Genomic DNA, 21,240 nt, shown 5'->3' on the forward strand with positions numbered 1-21,240 from the left:
GTAAATATCCAAATATTTTATCAAAAGTATTATTTATATTGTTGTCTATTAGAAAGAACTAGGTTTTTAGTTCTGGGATAGTTCTTTGGAAAAATTGGATTTTTTGCTTGAGTACATGAGTAAATAACATTATTATAATAGATTGATCGTATATGACGATATATGAATAATGGATAAATAAATCGAGAGTAGAATCGCGTTTTACGCGTAATAAGCTGATTTACACTATGGCAATAACTGACATTTTGTAGAAAGAGAAAGAATAGCGATAAGTTGTTTTTATTAATGTATTTTCAGTCCTATTCATACATATGATTATAATATAATGATTAAATCATTATTTTGTACTTCATTAAAATTTTAAATTATATCATCAACAATATTTACAGTAAATAGGGAAATTAAAAATTAAATTCATAATAGACTTTTCATTGATCAATCAATGATAACATCAATAAAATTGTTACTTAGTGTACAAATAATGAGGTTATGTAGATTATGCTTATATATAGTGTCTATCCAACGAGACGAGGCAGTAAACGTAAACATTATTTGACTGCTACAGATTATACATACTTTATCTACAATCTACATATGTATCTCTGTATATATTATTCGCAATTGCAGAGTTAGGTTCATTATCGAATATTAAATAGGATATGGAATATATTGTGATGTCTTTATATAAAAAATGTACGTGAAATTAAAGCAAAAAGTATCAGAAAAAAGATTATTTTGCTGTAAACATGGAGTAAAAAATTCTACCGAATTTAATAAATTTAGGATCTGCTAGAACTAAACTTTAGTACAATGTTAAGAAATTAAATTTGATATTCGTCTTAAAATAGGAGTACTATTAAAATTACCGTTGATGTTGCTAAACACTATAACTCGGCCTAGATCACTTCAGAATCTTTAAAAATTATTAATTAATTAAAATGATAAGCCTCTACCTACGTATATGCTGTATAAATTTAAATGAGTATAATAGTGAGTAAATGAATATTACGAATATGGAACATATAAGTGAGGTCAACAAAGTATTACAACATATTTATACACAATTTATTAGTTTCATATTGTATTAGATCGTATCATTGCAGTCTTTTACTTCTGAATGGTAGGTGCAGACTGATTGGATGATTTGGAATCTCGCATAGAAGCGCTACGTCTTCGCTTTAGTTCTTCTTGACGTCTATTCTTAGCTTCCTTTTGCCGTTGTGCTAACAGCTTCGCATACTCTGCTGCTTGTTGCTTGCGAGCCAAGCAACGCCTCCTCTTTAGAGCCAGTCTATGCCTCTTTCTCTATATAAACATATTTTTATTTTATCATAAACTCCTTACTTTTGGAAAATTTTAACTGAAACAAAACAACAATACAATATAAATACATATATGTACAAACCTGGAGTGTAAGTGGGGTAATAAGACGTTGAATTTTAGGGGCTTTCGACCGCTGTGGTTTGCCCTCTTTTTGAATTGGTCGTTTCACAACGAATCGACGGACATCATCTTCCTTGGATAAATTAAATAGCTTGCGAATTTTGCTCGCCCTCTTGGGTCCTAAACGGCGTGGGACTTCCTTGTCAGTTAAATCCGGGATATCCTGTAAGAATTTAATCAACTTATACATTAAATGCTTCTTAGCATTGAAAATGTTCTTTAACATGTTCACGTGGGCGCTGCTTTTTGTATTTCTCGCCGTGGGACAGCGCTTATATGGATTATTATTTGAAGGCCACATGCAGTTTATAGATAGCTATTATACGAGTGTCCCTTTGGTTGAAGAACATTTGCAGAAAAAAACATTTATTTGTGGTACTGTAAAAATAAACAAAAAATTTCTACCGCCACAGGCGATACAAAAACAAAAACGGGATCACATTGTGAGTTTTGAAAATCGTAGCAGAGTTAAATTTTTTAAATGGACTGACAAAAGACCAGTTTATATGTTTACTACTTCCAAGAATCACATGTGTACAATTATTCAAGGAAAAAATGACGAACTAAAGCCTGATGATCTTTTTTATTATAATACAAAAAAGGGTGATGACTTATCCTATCAAATGACATCGTACTATAGTTGTTTATGGAAAACCGTTAAATAGTACAAAAAAATTATTATACAATTAATGTGAGGGACTTGCCTCGTACTTTTGTGGTACATGTATCAAAGACGATGTAATAAAGATATTAATATTTTGCAATTTAGAGAAAAAAATTATTGTTCATCTTTGATCAATAATCACCACATTGCAGAAATGGCTATTGAAAAGCAAATACCTTCACAAAATGTTCACATTTTCTCCATTCACATAAAGGGTCTGTAAGAAAGTCAAGATGTAAGGAATGTTACAAATGCTTATATAAAAAAACATTAGATTAGAGACTATGTCACGAAAAAAAACTAAAAAAGTAACGATATATTGCAATCGTTGTGAGAGCCAGCTAGCACTTTGTTTGAAATGCTTCTAAAAATTGCATAGAAATATATAAACAATTAAGTTAAGTTTATAATATTGAATTGCTGTGTTTACTATCGAATTTTTCTTTTATACGTTTATAATATTAAGATGAAATAAAATAAATCCTACTTCTTTTTTATTTAATAGGTGTTAAATTTCCGTTTAAGTTTTCAAATATTTCAAATGGCGACTTTTTCTAGTTACTAAACGAACTACATTTTCAATGGTACACACCATCTGATGGAACATCCAAAAGTGGGTCAGGTGCACGCCGCCTGATGTGAAAATCGAGCGCGAGCCACCGGTGGTACGCGCCGGCGTGAACGTCTTAATAACTTAACTCACTGATCATTACAGCCATAGAAATGTTGACTTTTAGTGTATCGCTTGTACACTGAGAAAAAGTGTAAATTATATAACACAGTCTCCCAAATCAACACGATAGTTAATCTTCCATGTTTACGATAGTATCGTAAGATAATAAGTCAATTCTAAGATACACCCTGAAACATGGATTATAGATAGAAAGTACAGTCAAATTAATACCTTTTCTCCTTTTTTGACAATGACAAGAGCAAGTACTGAAAGGTTGGAATCGACGATGCATCCACGGACAGATTTACGTTTGCGCTCACCATCCCGTCTAGGTCTGTAGCATGAATGTCCTTTTGAGAGCAGTAAACGTACACGCCCTAGATACAGGAATTTTTAAAAAATTAAAATCAATGCATTGTACCAAATCTATAAAATTCATAAACACATGAAGTTGTTACAAACGAAATTAAAATAGAAAATGCTTGTGTTACCATTAGTCAGAACACCCTGTTTCATAGGAAATCCTTGTTTATCATTGCCGCCTGAGATACGAACGACATATCCTTTCCATTCGTTACCAAGAGCATCAGCCTCTACTTCTGCGCCCATACGCTTTTCATAAAAAATTCTCAGCTTATGCTCATCGGAGATTTCAAACAGTTTCTGACATCCTGTTGCAGGATATGATACGTTCAACTAGAAAACACATAAATATCATACAGAATATGCAAAGATTTAACAGCTTTTGTCAGTTTATTCAACGTACATAATCAAATAAAAAATGTTCTATATACATAGCTGCATAAAGCTTTATTAAAAAGTTAGAACAAAAATTCAAATTACAAGGGGAATTGTAAGAAACTCGTGATTACTATGCTATAAAATAACAGTAGATATATCACTTTGTAATAAGACTTCAATTGACTTATATTTATAAAGCATATTTTCCTTGATAATAGCCATAAAATATATTCACAAAGGTCAGCCGTTTATACTTGTACAGTGACATATAAGTTAAACGTCTAAGACATTTTAATGATGTTATGCTTACTTTCATAGTATAATAATGAAAATTGTAAATTTTAATGTTTCATATGAAGAAAATTTAGCTTCTGGCCTTATGATGTAAGTTCCAATAGTGCGTGCCATAAGCAATAACAAGGTTGGTCAAATGTCGAACCATTTCACAATTTGACTGAGTGTTCGAAATTGTGCAAATGGTTCATGTCTTTTTGTAAATGCATGTGTAAGGCACAATTAATTTTATTTTGCAGGATGTTTGATAAATAAATACTACCAACTGATCATTGGACAAGCAAGATTTATTATCTTGAAGTCAATAATAAATCAATAACATTTTTATTACAATTCCTAAAGAAACATATGTTTTAAATTATGAATGTCTTAATAAAATTTATAAAAATTTAATAATCTTCAGTTGTGTGGTATCTTTCAAAGCATATTGGTACATGTAATGCAACTTTACATCTTTTGCATTCCCACGTTGTTTCACTACGTTTTTTATGTTTTGTGCAAACTTTACAGGCTCTTGATGGCTTTGATTTCGATGGTGTTGGATCTATATGCTTGGGAAAATGACCCCAATGTTTCCCGTGCAGTCTCTCTGGTAAATCTCCATTCGATAATCGTCCTTTTCGTTTATACTCTGGTAATGGTATATTTTTTAGTAATGATTGGGCTATTTCAATTCTATATTCAGCATAAGTCTGTTTTTTGTTAGTATCTATTTTGTTGAATAAAATATACGAGTTAAACAGAGCAATATCAAAGAGGTAAAAGAAAACTTTTCGGCATCCTTTCATACATTTCCTCATCACAGGAAAGCACGCTAGCATTCGGTCTTGCCGGTCAATTCCAATCATTCCTTTATTGTACTCAATGACACATCTTGGTTTTGAAGTACAATTGAATTGATTCTTTTCTGCTTCAGTCATTTCTGCTGTTTCGTGTTTTGAAGAAAGAATATAAATGTCTCGTATATCCTTCCATTTTAATGCCAATATTCCATTGCAGCTTCTTATTATATATTCACCCTTTTTTAATTTTACTTTACAAAAATCTTTTGGCATATTATTTCTGTTCGAGTGCACTGTTCCAACAACATTAGTTTTACTGTTAATTAAAGTTTTAAACAGTTTTGGAGAACAATTGCTTAAATATAAAGTATGTCCTTTATGTAATATTGACTGTGATAGCTCTTTGACAATACTTTCAGATGCACTGTCACCAGAATTTATTTTATCACTACTAGTGTATATTTTAAGATCATAGCAATAACCTGATTTTGACTCACATAATTTATAAAATTTTATACCAAACCCTTCTGACGGATTAAATTGTTTGTAGGATAAGTGTCCCTTATATTTCATCAATGATTCATCGATAGTAATGTTCTCTTGCATTGTATATACTTCTTTAAATCTTTGATTCAAAAAATTTATTACAGGTTTTATTTTATATAATTTATCTGTATTGTTAACTGAATTGTTATCTGAAAAATGCAAACACCTAGTTATTTGCAGAAATCTTTTGAATGGCATTGTTTTTCTGAAAATTGGAGTTTCTATAACTGCTTTCTTAGACCAATTCATTTGAATTGTTGGTTTTTTAACTTCAGCCATTATTATACATAGTGCAAAATATATTTTGATTTCACCACTGTCTACGGGAAACCAAGTTTTATCTATTTTTAGTCTTTTATTTTCATTGTTCATTATTTGGTTTGCGTATTGATTCGTCTCCGTGACAATATTTTCCCAAAATATATTATCAAATATTATATTAAAAAAATCTAATTCTTTTTTGTTTTCACCTAACTGATTCAAAATTGCCACTTTTATGCCAGGAATCTCTGTATAGTTCCAGATTTTTGGATCATTAGTTTCTTCTTTCCAAATCCATAGCTCTGATTGTTGATGATTACTGTGGTCTTCATCGTCGGTATCATCTTCAATAATCAGTCGCTTACAACGTTTTCGTACAGGAAGTGAAATATCACTACTGTCACTATCACTATTTAAAGTATCTATCAAATCACTTTTTGCAATGCTAGCTGAATTTTCAATGTCCTCAACAACGCTTAATATTCTTTTTGAAGACATTTTTGAGGGTACCTTTCTAATATTTTTCAAGAAAATATATCTGCATGTCCGAATGCGGCCAAGAAAATTAGTAAGTATTTGTCGCGTGTAGCCCGAAGAACGTACCACGTCTCTCACACGTATTATTTACTTTTGGTCCGAATGACTTACCATATCTCTCACACGTATTATTTATATTTGGCCTGATCGACGTACCATGTCTCTTACACGATATCGCAGGATAAGGGGTTAAGTATTCTACATTTGGATATGACTTGCTTGATGCTATTTATGTTGAAGATAAATAAAATAAGTCATATTTTAAAATTGGTTAAGTATACAGATAAACGAATGTTTCATAAATTATATATATCTAAAATTATTTATAGCATTTCAATATATAAATTTTTATAGTAACTGTTTGTAATATTTGTTAGATTTTGAAATTATTATTGGATACGTACTTTCATTGTGACAAGTATCAAGCAATGCAGCGAGCTATAAACAGAAAGACCATATATTGCACAAGCGGACACTGACTGCGTAGTAGAGTGCGTACACCGGATATCCGGTTTAAGTCCAATGAAATTTTAAAGTGAAAATAGCAATAAACAAACTCCTTATAAATCTGTAAACAAATCATATTAATATTTATGTTTTCATAGAAAATATAACTTAAATTTTTAGTAGTAAATTAATTCACCAACGAATTACATTTCTCTGACAAACAGATATGAAGAAAATTAATAACATTTCTTTCAAATATTTAAAATCACTAATGTGTATGTAGATATTTTATTATATAGAAAATATATAAATGCAAGAAGAAACATTATTGTTTCTTTATCTTTAGAAGATAAGTAAATATTGAAACATATTCTATCAAAAGTATTATTTATAATGTTGTCTATTAGAAAGAACTAGTTTTTAGTTCTGGGATAGTTCTTTGCAAAAATTGGAATGTTTGCTTAAGTACATGAATAAATAACATTATCATAATAGGTTGATCATATCTTATGACGATATATGAATAATGGATAAGTAAATCTAGATTAGAATCGAGTTTTATGTGTAATAAGGTGGTTTACACTATAACAATAACTGTCATTTTGTAGAAAGAGACGAGAGCAGGAGGGGGGCAGCGTTCTGAAATGCCGACTTGCGGGCGTGTGTGACATTTTGATGTAGAGTGTCTTTGATGATTTTCGTCATGTATTGATTTAATACATAGATATTTCCGAAAAAAGTTAAGTTTAGTTGATCTTTTCAGAGGAAAACAAATAATAATGAGTTATTTGAATTTAATGTAAAACAATGAATATATTAATTTTTTGTAGGAAGATGGATGTCGCAGTGATAGAAGTCCTTCAACAAGCGGGTAGTCAGGATCCCACTATTTTGAAACCAGCTGAACAAACTCTAAAACAATGGGAAACTGAAAGAGGATTCTACACTGCGTTATATGTAAGTTGTATAAATAAATGTAAAATAAATTTGATTAGATTGTAAGGAGGCAAAAATTTATTCTTGATCATTTTTATTTTAACTAGCATATATAAGCATATACTATTTGCTTATGTATGTAAGATTATTTTAGGTTATTTATTTTCATTACTAACGAAAGTCTAATTATTATATTGTAAGTAAAATATTAATAATTATTTCAGAATGTGTTTTCTAATCATTCCTTGAGTATCAATATTAGATGGATGGCTATTTTATGTTTCAAAAATGGTGTTGATAAATATTGGAGAAAGAATGCTCCAAAGTAAGTATTATTTAACGCAATCAAATTTGACTAATAGTATTAACATCTTAATGTAAATTAATAATTAAATAACATGCATTATTACTACAGTGGAATTGCAGATGACGAAAAGGAATTTCTTAGACTACGTTTAATAGTAAACTTTGAAGAACCTGTAAATCAGTTAGCTATCCAATTGGCAGCTCTCATTGCTAAAATTGCAAGGTAATTGATATTGATTAAATAATTTGTGTTTATTTTTCTCTCTGATTCATAAAATAAGTTAAACGAAATAATGTTGTGCAGATATGATTGGCCTAGAGAATGGCGCTCATTAATTCCAACCTTATTGGATGTTATAAGAGGACAAAATCCTTTGGCCCAGCATCGGGCACTGTTAATATTACATCATGTTGTTAAGTGTTTAGCCTCTAAACGTTTAGTTCCTGACAGACGACTCTTCCAAGAATTAACCAGTAGTGTGTTCAGTTTTATTCTGAATGTGTGGAATACTTACACAGAATCTTTTCTTATAATGGCATCAAATGGAGCAGACACAAATCAGATACAGGAAGCTTTGGAAAAAGCATTGCTTCTATTGAGAATTCTTAGAACACTTATTGTAAATGGGTTTAATAAGCCTTCAGAATCCCATGATGCTATGTCATTCTTAGAAATTGTTTTTGAACGTGCAAGAACTTGTCTTGAATGTCGTTAGTATATTTCTCCTCTGATACTATCCTTAATATCAATTATATATTTGTCTCTTTTAATAATGATTTTTATATAATTTTAGGAAAAACATTAATTTCAAGAGGTATACAGATGGAAGTATGCGATAAATTTATAATCCATTTAACTAAAGTATTAATAGGAGTATTAGAAATGCATCCATTTTGTTATGTAGAACTAATACCAACATCATTAGAATTTTCTGTTTTTTATTGTTTTACTGAAGCTGGTCAAGCCCTAGCTTTTGAAAGATTTGTTATACAGTGTTTAAATTTAATGAAAGGCATTTTATTATCTACATACTATAAACCAGCTAAAGTTCTTAAAGGTATATATGATGGATAATGGTATTTTGTAAATTTATGGGTGTGATTTATTAAGCTTGAAAATTTGTTAATACAGATACGAAAAATCCGTTAACGTTGAGAGCAAATCAATTGAGACAAGAATTTTTTACACCTGAAACATTAGCAGAAATTTGTTCAAGGCTCGTAACACATTATTTTCTTCTAACACCTGCTGAATTGGAATTATGGGATACAGATCCAGAAAGTTTTGGTAAATATTTGTATACATACATACATATATGAATATATATATATGTACATACAATGTTTTATATTTTTTATTTATACTGTTTTCAGTTGTCGATGATGGCGGTGAATCATGGAAATATAGTTTAAGGGTAAATATTGTATAGCCGACTATTTACAAATATTTATAAATGAATTATAATTGTAAAATTATACATTTTTATTTACTTTATAATTAATATTTTATTTTCTTTAGCCTTGTACGGAGTGTCTGTTTGTAGTAATTTTCCATCATTTTGGAGAAGTTCTTGTACCAGTTTTAGTTGAATTAATGCAAAGACATCATCAACCAGTTGACCCGAATAATTTGCATGCTATTCTAGTAAAAGATGCAGTATATAATGCAGTTGGTTTGGCTGCATTTGATTTATATGATGAGGTGAGAACAAAATATCACAAAAAAATCAGTGTAAATAGTCAGTCATCCAGTTTATCATGCTTCTATTTATTAGGTAAATTTTGATCAATGGTTTTCAACTACCTTAAAAGAAGAGTTGAAAATTCGAAGTAACAATTATAGAATTATTAGAAGACGAGTATGTTGGCTTATTGGGCGCTGGACAAGTAAGTAAAGTGCAGCTTTTTAAACAAGTAGGATTTATTATGTAATAATTTTGTATTGTAACAAAATTGCAGCTGTTAAGTTAAGTACAGAGTTAAGACCAGAATTATACAAACTTATGGTTGAAGTTTTGAGTCCTGAAGAAGATCTGGGTGTTCGTTTAGCAGCAAGCGATGCTTTAAAACTTGCGATAGATGATTTTCAATTTAATCCGGAAGAATTCTCGCCATATTTAGAACCAGCATTCTCTTTGTTATTTTCGCTCCTAAAAGAAGTAAAAGAATGTGATACCAAGGTATATATATACATATATATACTGTTATATGTTACTTTCAAAATATTGTTGTAGTTCACAAACATATTTTAAATAATTTTCAGATGTATGTATTATACGTATTATCATTTATGATTGAACGTGCTGGTAGTGAAATAAACCCACTTGTTGGAGCCCTCAGTTCATATTTGCCAGCACTTTGGCAAGAATGTGAAGAACATAATATGTTAAGATGTGCTATAATTTCAACACTTGTACATCTGGAAAAGGTACATTTTTCTTTATATTGTTTAATGAATTGAACTATATTAATATAAATCAAATTATTGACTTTGATATTGATAAATCAAATATATAACTCAATGATTTTATTAAAAATTTTAAATAATAGATAACATTTGAATTATTTTTTAGGCTTTAGGTTCTGAAAGCGTCCTTATAGAACCATTAGTAGTAGGTGTTATTGCATTAAGTTGTGACGTCAATCAAAATTGTCACGTTTATTTGTTAGAAGATGGCTTGCAATTATGGTTAGCTTTACTGCAAAATGCAGCTGCGCCAACATTAGCTATAATGGAACTAGCTAAAAATTTGCCTGCTGTATTAGGTTAGTAAATAATTCTATTTGATAATGATTCTTATAAGCATCCAGAAAACTTGATGCTCTTTATATTTTTCAGAAAAATCATTTGAACATTTAAAATTATGTTTGTATATAGTTCAAGCATATGTAATATTAAGTCCCCAAGAATTTTTAAGTCAAAGAGGAGCGATTATAATCGAAACACTTAGGTCACTTTTAGGAGATTTGAACTCGGAAGGAGTTGTAATGATAATGACAGTGTTTGAACTATGTTTATGTGCTTCACCTCGGCAAGGTGCAGAACTTATTAAACCTGTTTTAATAACTATATTTGAGTGAGTATAGTTGCTTCAGTATGTTATATCAAGTTATACACCCCAGTTATATCAAGTTAATATTTATTTGAATTTTGATAGAAATATGTATAAGGAAGAAGAAGTTACGATGACGATGACTATGTATTTATCTATCGTGGCAAGAGTTTTATGGTTTTACAAAGATATTTTTATACAGGTATTAACATTTCATATATTGTATTTATATATTTGTCAATTTGTTAATATAATTTGTGTAAGCATTAAAATAATCGTTTAGGTAATAAGCGAATTAACCAGAAAAATGGGTGGAAACGAAGTTAGAGAAGAAGTTGTATTGGGAGAAATAATACGTATATGGGTTAATCGAATGCCATATATTCCTCTACTAGAAAGACGTAAATTATTAGCTCTTGCACTTTGTTCACTTCTTGGACCTGATAGTCCTCCCTGCGTTCTTCATTATTTTCCACTAATAATATCTAATATCGTCGGAACTCTCAATGACATCACCAAACTTGACGACATAAGATGCGAAAATATTGGATATGCCATTGAGTACGTAGAAATTATTCGTACAATACATATAATTGCAATAAAAAATCATACTGCTATAAAAGTTAGCATTTTTACTTATTTTAGATCTTTGTCAATTAGTGGGCAGTCTAGTCCATCTCAGCATGATGATGAAGAATATGGAAATAAACACGAACAGCGAAAAAGGAGACTTGATTTTAGTGATCCTTTGCCTAGTATATCTTTGAAAGATACATTACAAAATCAGGTAAAGAGATAGTTTACTTTTAGTTACAATTATGTACCTATTATATGCTAGAAACCTCCTAATTCAATTATGTATTTGTTATATATTAAAAATCTTTGTTTTTATTTCAGTTACTTACTTTACGCAGATTAATTGGGGATAACCAGTTCAATCAATTGATGTTAACCCTTCATCCAGAAATTGATAAAGAACTTAAACTTTACGTATCTTTATGAAAAAGGAGAAAGTCTAATTGAAAGAGAAGAAAAACAAAATATTATGTTAAACGCCCACTACGTGTAAAAAAAAGCTTTACGGCGCTCTATTATAAAACGGCACTATTTTATTGTATTATATTAGCTGTTTCACTGTACTAATAATGTTGATAATAAAAGACTTGACATTTCAAAATTCTATCTTATTCATTTGTTTAAAGTATATATATATATATATATATATATATATATATATATATATATATATATATATATATATATATATATATATATATATATATATTATTGCGGGAACACTTCAATTATATATATATATATATATATATATATATATATATATATATATATATATATATATATATATATATATATATATATTGATATATATATATAAAGTATATATATATATATATATATATATCAATACCATACCTAAATTGTATTTATTACAAGGGAAAGAAAGGCTTTCATATACAAATAGTTGTTTGATTTTGAACTGATTTACTCAAATTATTACAAATACTATAATTTAAGTAGTATAATTATAGCAATTGATTATGAAGAATTATATTCTAATAATCTAATAATCTGCAGTTAAGAATGTAATAGTACTATAATCATATTTGTTCTATTCCAAAAATTATTAAATTTCGTAATATATATAAGAATTATATATTTAAGTAGAAAAAGGCATTTTTAATTCATAATTTTTCCCGCTTCTTGGTGATTATGATTAAGAGCAATCTAGCGTTGCTGCTGCAAACTACAAACAGCTGTCGTCTATGTCAAATCGTAGCAGGGGGTTTGCCCATTTCCAGTTTCAAATAGTTCTCTGTTCTCACTAAATTGAGGCAAGGTGAGTACTCTAAAACAAATTACATTCATTATTATCCTTAAAATAACTAATTTTAATGTTTTGTGCAAAAAAATGTTTGAATCAGTATCTTTATTCAATACACGGATGTACTGTATATAATATTCGATTGGTCGGTGTACTTGTTTGACATATTCATTGATTTTATACGTTTTTTTGTACATTCAATAAACAATTCAATAAACACGTGTATAGTGATATTGCGATTTCATAAATTACAAAATAGGTTTAAAGCGAAAACAAATGTTAAGTGGACGCCATGTTCATTTTTGGTTACTTACAGTAACATCTGTGATTGATGGCGTGGTATCATTGTTATTATTGTTTTAACTTTTGGTGAAATATTTAAATTGCAGACAATACACAAAACACGCAAGATTAAATTGTAAAAAAATTATATACAAGTCAATGTATTTTTTTAATTACAACAAAAACATTGACAATGTTATTGGTTCTATAAAATAGTTTTTACGCTGAATATCTAATAATAAGATATGTACATGTATAAGTAAGTACATTATACATATAGAAATATACTTTCTAGTCGCTAATAACTGATTAATTATGAATGACTTAATATTTGTTGATGATCGTAGTATACGATGCGCATTCAAAGTATATACAGGGTGTTCCAGAAATAATGTACAATCGGCATGAAGGCGATTCCACATGAAAAATGAATTGAAAATATAGATTAAAATTTGTTCATATAGTGTTTCCTTTTCGATAAAATAAAATTTGGAGATTTGGTTCGTACATGTGATTTGGCTAATTCATGACTGAGTACAAATAGACAATCAGCAGGACATTATCCTGTATAGATAAGTAAAAAATGTAGAATAAAATGTCATCGTAAAGGTTTCGTTTTTAAGAAAATAGAGTTTGTATGTGCTTAGTTAAGAATTTATCTGGCACTTGATAAATTTTCAAATTCCATTTTCTCGGAAACGAAACGTTACGTGAACAAAACTTGTTCTTCGAATGTCTTCGAATCTTTTTTTCACATAGAATCTTTCCCTTGCCGATTGTACTATGATTACTAGGACACCCTGTAGCAGATGTTCATTTCATTCTTTTTATGTAAACTCTTTATATTTTTTAACATTAACCTTTTTAACATTAGCATCCTACTTCTAAAATCAGTATAAGGAGGCTATTTACCAAAATAGCTATCATATGTTTCTTATATTAAAGGGTCATTAATAAAAAAAAAAAAAAAAGAAAACTATGATACGTTGGCATGAATATTCGTATATATGAATTGAAAATTTGCTATCTATTACTTTTGTACAATTCTAGATCTTCCGATGGAATTAATTATAGATAAGTACAGGTTTATCTTTGTTAGCATAGATTTTGATAAATGATAAATTGTTATAAGTGACATAACATAGGTTTGTTTTTTAATCTGTATACATATTTATTGTTTACATAATAAAGTGACAATCACAAGAGATAAAATAAATACAAATATTATAGATAGGTTAGTTTTTTCTTTATAATTAATTTCTTTATAATCTTTGCAAAGAAATTAATTATAAAATGAATATCGTGTCCTATATCGTGTCCTACCATATTCATGATAGAATGATAAAGCTATATGGTTGATACAATTGTAAACAAATCAATTGCATAATAAGAAAATGATATTGAATTTTTTAAAATAAAATTCGTGATCGTGGAGCTATATTTTTAACAAACTAGAAAAATGTTATTTGAACACAAAGAATTAACAGAAAATTGCAGAGATATTTCACGCTTCGTTGCGATATCATTGTTTCCTTTTCCGTGTTTATTTTATGAACGTTAAAGAGAGTTCATAATGGAAAGCTGCTCTAGAAAAATGAAAGTAAGAGTTATTTCAATTTTGGCAGATTAATATTGTCTCCTGCTGAACCGGCATATATTTTTAGAACTATTTTCAAGAGGCCCGCGTGGGGGTGGTTTGTATAGCGGATGCATACTCAGTATAGGGGGCGTACAAAGCGACAGAATGTTATCGAATGATAGCAGTACCATGACCTAATCGTATTTCTCTTATGATTCTTCGCTGACCAAATGTCTGAGATTTACGAAATTTTAACATTTAATTTCTTCACTTATAGATGATACTTTTATTTTATTTTTTTACCGAAATTATAATTATTGTTGTTATATTAAGGTAATAGTAATTCGAAGAATGAGTTCATGATAAATATCATGATAAATATTCATTTAGGACTGCGATAAAAATATTTCGTATCGCTTCTTTGCCCTTTCTTTGTCAATGGGAGTCATGAGTTTTCAAACAAATATATTTTCTCGCGCCCCTTTCGTTGCATGTAACACCGTGACCTTTTCATGTAAAATCCTTTGAATCCCCGAGGTGCTAGTGTCGGTCCTAACGAAGAACGCCAATAATGCGTATTTCGTTATAGACATACCAGAAAAATTAATTGAAATTAGATAGGTATTAGATAGTGTTTTTTTCATGGGTTTGTATATAATTATTCCGTTTTCGTCTATTTCATATTAAAATATATTCTTTTAGCTACCAAATATTATCAAACTAAAAAACTAACAAAAATGGATTTATCACATCTTTTCCTGTGGTTTTTATTTGGTATGTATTTTTAGCAATAGAAATGCACAAGCTTGTTCATTGAGTATCAAAAATCTTGTTAGTATTTGTTTACTTCTCATTGATTATATATAGTTACATCAATCACTATAATAGATTAGCGATAATTGAAATTATAGGTTCAGTTTTATAATTTGGAAACGATTGGTTTGCTTAATAAATTTTAGCAAAATATTTTAAATTATCTCTTACAAAAGAAGCATAGTATTTGATAACGAAAAATAGAAACGAGTTGTAAAATAGAAATTTCGCTATATTATAAAAACGGAAGAGAACGGCAATGTTTCAAGAACTAAAGATCGATTTTTCCGCATTTTCGTAATTTTTTATTACTTAATAATTTGAATCGAACATTTTGTAGTGCATTTCTTTTTTTCGCGACATTCTGAGTAGGGGGAAAGCCTAAACTAGTGTTGTAGGTATATAATGTGATGGCGCGAAGTTTCGAGTCAATAGCCTGTTCATAAAAAGATTTCAAAAATTGTAAACCATAAGAATTGTAATAAGATATTATTGTTTTTTGGAAAGCAGAAACGTCAAATTTTCGTATCGAAGTAAACGTTGAATTGTGTCTTACAATATGCTATTTTTCTATAATAAATTTTTTCTGTCTAACTAAATAATAAATGCTCTCAACAACAACTTCTTACACGTTTTTCAAAATCTTATTCTGAGATATCCCATACACAGCAGGAGATTCACGTTGATTTACATCACTTACATAGGCAAAAACAGAAAGGAAGAAAATATAGTAAATATGGGCAAATATATGCTGGCAAGATATTATACCTCGACGAATGTTCAAACTGGATCAATAAGAAACAGCGCAAAATCTAACAAAAACTTGTAAGCTACGTGTATTTTCTGCTCGATAAAATCGTTCTAAGTAGAGGTTCGTATCCAATTAGTTGATTTGTTGTTTCTGTTGCATACTTTCAACATATGTTATGCCGTATAACCTTCAATAATAATCTTCAAAGTTAACCAAAGTTGAAATTCCCATCAGATAAATATGGGAAATTCGTACAAAATGATATACTTATGATTCTAGGTCTATAAATTTTTAGTTTATGTAACAAATTGTGTAAATAAAATTATATTTATTAAATGTTTTTACAATGAACATAAAGTAACAAAAGTAAAATTCAAAAGTTTAAATATAGCGCTCAAATTAACGGCAAATTAAATCTCTTCTCTTCTCGATTTTAGCCCTTTGGCTGGATAAACCGTATATATTATACAATATTAACCCCGGATCTAAACTAAAAACGATAATATTGAAAATCATCCAGTATTTCGGATTCACAGGCAGTGTAGTTGTCATATGTCCAATATGTTTATTAAACACGTTTTACACTCTATATACTATCTTCATCTAAGTGGCTTAGTTTATATTTCTCGTGATAATATATGTAAAAGTTATTTCCATTATCGTCATGTTTATTTTAGTTTCTTTATTCATCAATTTTCGTCTTTCAACTATTATTGCCAAAAGATTAAATGATTTTTAATAAACAATGGTTCGGAATACAATACTTCACATAGTGTTTTTATTCTGTATAGTCCCAGGACTTACGAACAGAATTTTCTGCTTGAACCTAAATATTAATACGGGACTGATTGGCAATGATTTTAAAAATACAATGTAAATAGATACTGTTAATATGTTTTTCGTGCAACTTATCTACAAACCTATGCGATCTTCAATGTTACTTTCCTATTTTGCTTATTTCACAAACGGTCAAACCTAACCTAACCTAATTTTTATCCAGTATTACTCTATTAATTCCACAGAAACATCGTTTTTTGTTTTCTGCCTATTATTTCCAATGTCTTTCTACTCTGTCTGTTTTACAAGCGATCAAACATAACCTGATCTAATTTATATCTAACATTACTGTGCATGGAATTAATGAATCGAGTCAAAATGAACACCATTCTTCGCTTCATTTCCACGATCCTCAGCGCCACTTTCCTTTGCTGCCTTTGCAAACGACAAAAATACGTGGCTGATCCCGTAAGGGGTTGCGATTAGACGGTGCGTGGGCGTAAATCTAGCGACTTGCAGAAAAAGCTGTAGAAAGAGAAAAAGCGTGTGCACTTGGAACCTATTGGAAGTCCAGAAAAACCCACGGAAATGAGAAAACAGGTTAAAGGAAGGAACGAAAAGGGAATAAGGGAAAGTGTAGTAAATACAAAAGCTTGAGACAATTACGACAAAGTGGAAGTAGGAATCGCAAACGAGACAAGTAGTGGGGATACGATGTAGCGAATGTTGAACAGAGATACTCATGTAATTTTTGTGCATGCGACAAGAATGGACAATGCGCGTGGAAAGGGAAGGCATGAGAGTGAGGGTAGAGGGAGTTAGCAAGCGTGCGCGTGAAAGAGTGGGGGAAGTAGAAAGAGATGGAGAATGCGATATACTCTACTATGTTGGTTTGAGAGAGACAGATTGATTTTGGTCGCCGGGTATCGATCGTCGCGTTGAAAACTACCCCTCGAGTTGGAGGCGCAGTGTGCAAAACCGACTACGTACGAGTCGGTGGTGCTCGTGGTGATCGCGGTCCACGCGGATCTCTACGCTTTAGGCTCCTAGAGTTTTCACTTGCGTGTTCATCGCGATTTCCTCAGTTGTGGACTATCCACGGCACAGATCATCAACGGTTTGAAAAGTGCCGCAAGGACGTGTATAAGGTGAGATGTCTGCTCTATCGTTACATCTGCATCTGTTAAGAATCCCTCAGAAGTTCGATCTATCTGTTAGTCCGTGTATTATACTCGATATACGTTGCTTCTTTGGTCCGAGTGTCTTTTATTTATGGAAAGGAAACAAATTATTCTGGAATATTTAGAATTTAGAGCAATTGCCAGTCGTTTGGTCCTCTTTGCACGAATTTTGGCTCATTGGTCATTTTCTGACCAATTTTGCTTGCGGATAGTTGAGAACATATTTTATTGCTTTCTTCGTGTTTCCAACGTTATCATGATGGTTAACTTTCAGATTGCGAATGTCCTCTGTAGCTAAAATCTCAGAAAACTGAAGTTCCCTTCATTCGACTTCAAATATATAGTATTAACTTTTCGTATTTTAATTTTAATGTTACTTTTGTTGTATTTTAATCTTAGTATTAATTGCTCATATTTTAATTTTAATATTATTATTTCGGAACACATTGTGTGACATAACTTTACTTATAAGATAGAGGATACTAAAAGAGAGATATTTTTGACATATTTCTACATATTTTGAAAGATGAGAAAAATGCTAGATTTTAGTTAAATAGATAGAATTTTGGGTGTTTTTAACACTGTCACAAATAAAGGTGAACGTAGAGCGGAGACCAGCGCTGTCATGTCAGCACCGGGTCAATTGGAAGGGAATTTAGTTCTATGTAACACCAGTGTACACTTGTATTATTCTTGATGTTAACCGTTAGCAGTCATTATTAGCCCGTTATTAAATGCATAGGTGAATCATTTTCCCTCCAATGCAACCTTTGCCCTTATTCGTCTGACACTTGTTCTGTTCTCCTCGAAGAAGCGCGCGGCTTATTAAGAGGGACGCCACTCGTTAATTCCTCTTTATGAACGTGACACTCTATTTTTGGAGTCTTTGCTCCATGACGGAAAGGCCTTATAAGAATCTCGCTAGGACTAAAACGTATGATGTAATTTTCTATGAAAATTTGCGTCAGGATTAGTGATGAGCCCGAACACACTGCGAGTAGCATATTCATCGATTAGATTCGAACTCTGTATAAGTGTATTAGGTTATACAAAAAGTTGATAGCGTTTCTATTATATGAATTTCTATGGAATAGTGGAACTTTCGAACAAATATTGTGTTTAGTTGGATAATTTTTAATTAACGAGAATTAAAGAAAAATGTCGAAAATTTGTTAATGAAATAGCTTTTTCTTTTGAAGTGAGACAACGTTGAGATTTGTATATCCAAGAAGTGTTGAATCGTAGCTATCATGTTCACCTCTATCTGTCTCATTCAACAAATATGGCAGAGTCTCGTTATTGTTTATCATGACCTTTATAAATCTTATTCAAAAGAAATAGATGAGAAATGAAATATACCAGAAGGCTATAAAAGCTATGTGATGGGATTTATTAGTCAAGACGAACAATTTTTCATGCCGACATTCATTTCGTAAAGCTACAGATGGTAAAAGGATTAATTCTAGATAAATTTTTCTTAACATTCAGTATGAACTTTTGGTACAATCTGGTATTAATTGTCTAATTAAACAGATAATAGGCCTTACAGATTTACTTATGTTTTCGAAAGTGTCCTAATACTACTGAATACTTATGAATTTATATCTAGTTCCAATTTTATATCTTGTAAGTTTATTTCTGTGATTATCATATTTCTAAATTGTTCCTTTGTTCCATTTCCTATGTATCAGTTTCTTCAAAATAGTAATTGTTTTGTAAAATGATGAATATATTATGATACAGTTATTATTATATTTTCATATCCATGCAAATATATGCAATATTGGAAAGTATACATTACAAGTATGTTCAAACATTGATCAATGAGGTTCGAACACTCTACATATAAGTATTTCGAAAGAAACTACTTTCAACTAGATTCGAACCTAAACGCATCAGATTCGCATCTTCTACGAGTACTTTAGCAAATAAAAATAATAGAATAGTCCCAAGTAGAACCGATCGAACTGATCAAATAAATTCGAAACTATACGAGCGTCTTTCCGGAAATTCTCTAATCGCTTAAAGTCATTTTTTAAATACTTATAAGTGTAAAACGTTCAAATAAAATTTATACGAATTCCATATATCACCTACAGTTCTATAGATTTTTCCTTTTTTTAGAAAAATTCAACAAGATGATAATGTTTTTCTGATTCTCGTAATTCGATTGCTGATATTGAACTATTCGTTTCGAGTACTCGTTCCAGGGTTCGAAGCCAGCTTGTGAGGATCGAATATTTGGCAAGTAGAATTAATGAAACGTTGTATGTTACAAGTACTATTCAAATTCTATGAAATTATTTATAGGATTTATGAGTTACATATGTGTATATAATATTGAATTTGATGCTATCACTAGTATACAGTCAGTTTCATCCATGAATTTTTATTTTATTATTTCAAACTTACTTTCACCTCAGCAAAATGAAAAGATTTCTTTATTCTTTTAGAAGATGTTTATCTTAAGATAATAATATTCTTTTTGTATTTTGTTCAAATGAGATATTTTTTAGTATCAGAAGAATACAATTAAGTTGAAAATGATTGAAATGCAATAGGATTGTTTAGAATTTTCACTTGAAAAAATTCGTGAATATTTCTCAAACGTTACTAAACATATATGCAAAAAGCCAATGCAGAAAGTGTTCCAATTTCTTGAAAAAAAATCTCAATAAATATTTGAAACGAGGTAGGTATTTTAAAACAGAATACCCTCGTTTAAATATATTCGTAATTTGTTAATCATTTCTGATGATATTTCTTCGTCACACTGATTCTGTATACGCGTGTGTGAAATATTGGAAAGGATTAGCATGTACATGTGTGTCGGCGTTTATTACATCAGAAGTAAGTCAGGATGCTGGAAAACGTGGTCGATCGATAACATTGAAAATCATCCGTCCGTGGATGGCTGGATCTGGCGAGCAACCAACCGACCAGTCATAAATTCAAACCCTTCCTCTCTTCGTTTTTCGAAAATTTGCTGCGATCGTTTCGCGACACACACACATCGATTATCCTTTTTTCTCTTTTTTCTGCTTGCAGGCTTTCTGCTTATTTCTGTCTAGAGAGAGAATAGAAGTATCATCAACACCACCATGGCGTTCGCAGGGTTAAAAAAACAGATTAACAAAGCAAATCAGGTGAGTGTATAACTTTATTTAATATTTGTTTATATCGCATTTCTCATGGTACAATCAACAAGGGGGGGGGGTGATTCTATGTGAAAAAATAAATCAGGAATAGACAATAAAATCTTTTCATATTCCATCTCATTTTTGATAAAATTGAATTTAAAAGTTTGCTTAATAACGTGAATTTGTTTATT

The 21,240-nt window shown here is 30.2% G+C and overlaps 3 protein-coding genes and 1 long non-coding RNA gene across 17 annotated transcripts in view; 3 read left to right on the forward strand and 1 right to left on the reverse strand.

The window, feature by feature from the left end:
• Nucleotides 1–405: 405 nt before the first annotated feature.
• On the forward strand, nucleotides 406–926 carry LOC112212282. The gene is made up of 2 exons (XR_002946097.2): nucleotides 406–671; nucleotides 717–926. It is a non-coding gene; the product is annotated as an uncharacterized LOC112212282 (long non-coding RNA).
• A 117-nt stretch (nucleotides 927–1,043) lies between these two features.
• LOC100741660 (40S ribosomal protein S6) lies at nucleotides 1,044–6,494 on the reverse strand. Its single transcript, XM_003487115.4, has 5 exons — nucleotides 6,346–6,494; nucleotides 3,272–3,476; nucleotides 3,012–3,157; nucleotides 1,406–1,606; nucleotides 1,044–1,305 (listed from the first exon to the last, which is right to left on the reverse strand). Exons 1-5 carry the CDS (start codon nucleotides 6,349–6,351, stop codon nucleotides 1,108–1,110), a joined length of 756 nt encoding a protein of 251 aa, XP_003487163.1. The 5' UTR covers nucleotides 6,352–6,494; the 3' UTR covers nucleotides 1,044–1,107.
• Nucleotides 6,495–6,915: 421 nt separating this feature from the next.
• On the forward strand, nucleotides 6,916–11,860 carry LOC100748448 (importin-11). 4 transcript variants are annotated; one of them, XM_003487172.4, is made up of 18 exons: nucleotides 6,916–7,127; nucleotides 7,219–7,345; nucleotides 7,549–7,649; nucleotides 7,740–7,853; nucleotides 7,935–8,341; nucleotides 8,425–8,688; nucleotides 8,763–8,918; nucleotides 9,005–9,045; nucleotides 9,150–9,332; nucleotides 9,406–9,517; nucleotides 9,590–9,810; nucleotides 9,894–10,058; nucleotides 10,204–10,396; nucleotides 10,470–10,707; nucleotides 10,789–10,885; nucleotides 10,967–11,244; nucleotides 11,329–11,470; nucleotides 11,581–11,685. In XM_003487172.4, exons 2-18 carry the CDS (start codon nucleotides 7,223–7,225, stop codon nucleotides 11,683–11,685), a joined length of 2,940 nt encoding a protein of 979 aa, XP_003487220.1. In that variant the 5' UTR covers nucleotides 6,916–7,127; nucleotides 7,219–7,222. The 4 variants fall into 4 exon arrangements, with proteins under 4 accessions (XP_003487220.1, XP_024221390.1, XP_024221389.1 ...); XM_024365622.1 differs by lacking the exon at nucleotides 6,916–7,127 and having other exon boundaries at nucleotides 7,751–7,853; nucleotides 11,581–11,860; XM_024365621.1 differs by lacking the exon at nucleotides 6,916–7,127 and having other exon boundaries at nucleotides 7,223–7,345; nucleotides 11,581–11,860.
• A 577-nt stretch (nucleotides 11,861–12,437) lies between these two features.
• Nucleotides 12,438–21,240, forward strand: part of LOC100749237 (endophilin-A) — a 28,122-nt gene continuing 19,319 nt past the window's right edge. For 2 of the 11 annotated variants that reach the window (XM_012382113.3, XM_024365624.2), the window contains exons 1-2: nucleotides 17,285–17,876; nucleotides 20,958–21,055. In XM_012382113.3, coding sequence (XP_012237536.1) covers nucleotides 21,011–21,055 — 45 coding nt within the window. In that variant the 5' untranslated portion in view covers nucleotides 17,285–17,876; nucleotides 20,958–21,010. Of the gene's footprint in view, nucleotides 12,542–17,284; nucleotides 17,877–20,957; nucleotides 21,056–21,240 lie in introns of those variants that run through there. The other 9 variants (XM_024365623.2, XM_024365625.2, XM_024365632.2 and 6 more) reach the window with 6 other exon arrangements.

This window comes from Bombus impatiens, unplaced genomic scaffold, assembly GCF_000188095.3.
Source record: "Bombus impatiens unplaced genomic scaffold, BIMP_2.2 scf_0142, whole genome shotgun sequence".
Lineage (NCBI taxonomy): Eukaryota > Metazoa > Arthropoda > Insecta > Hymenoptera > Apidae > Bombus > Bombus impatiens.

Excerpts from the sequence above, each read along its gene's own strand:
- LOC100741660 (XM_003487115.4), bottom strand. Across the intron at positions 1,607-3,011 it reads TTGTCAAAAAAGGAGAAAAG|GATATCCCGGATTTAACTGA; the intron begins GTATTAATTTGA and ends AAATTCTTACAG. Across the intron at positions 1,306-1,405 it reads TTACCCCACTTACACTCCAG|AGAAAGAGGCATAGACTGGC; the intron begins GTTTGTACATAT and ends ATGTTTATATAG.
- LOC100748448 (XM_003487172.4), top strand. The coding sequence starts at position 7,223 with ATGGATGTCGCAGTGATAGAAGTCCTTCAACAAGCGGGTAGTCAGGAT. Across the intron at positions 9,811-9,893 it reads TAAAAGAATGTGATACCAAG|ATGTATGTATTATACGTATT; the intron begins GTATATATATAC and ends AATAATTTTCAG. Across the intron at positions 10,059-10,203 it reads CACTTGTACATCTGGAAAAG|GCTTTAGGTTCTGAAAGCGT; the intron begins GTACATTTTTCT and ends ATTATTTTTTAG.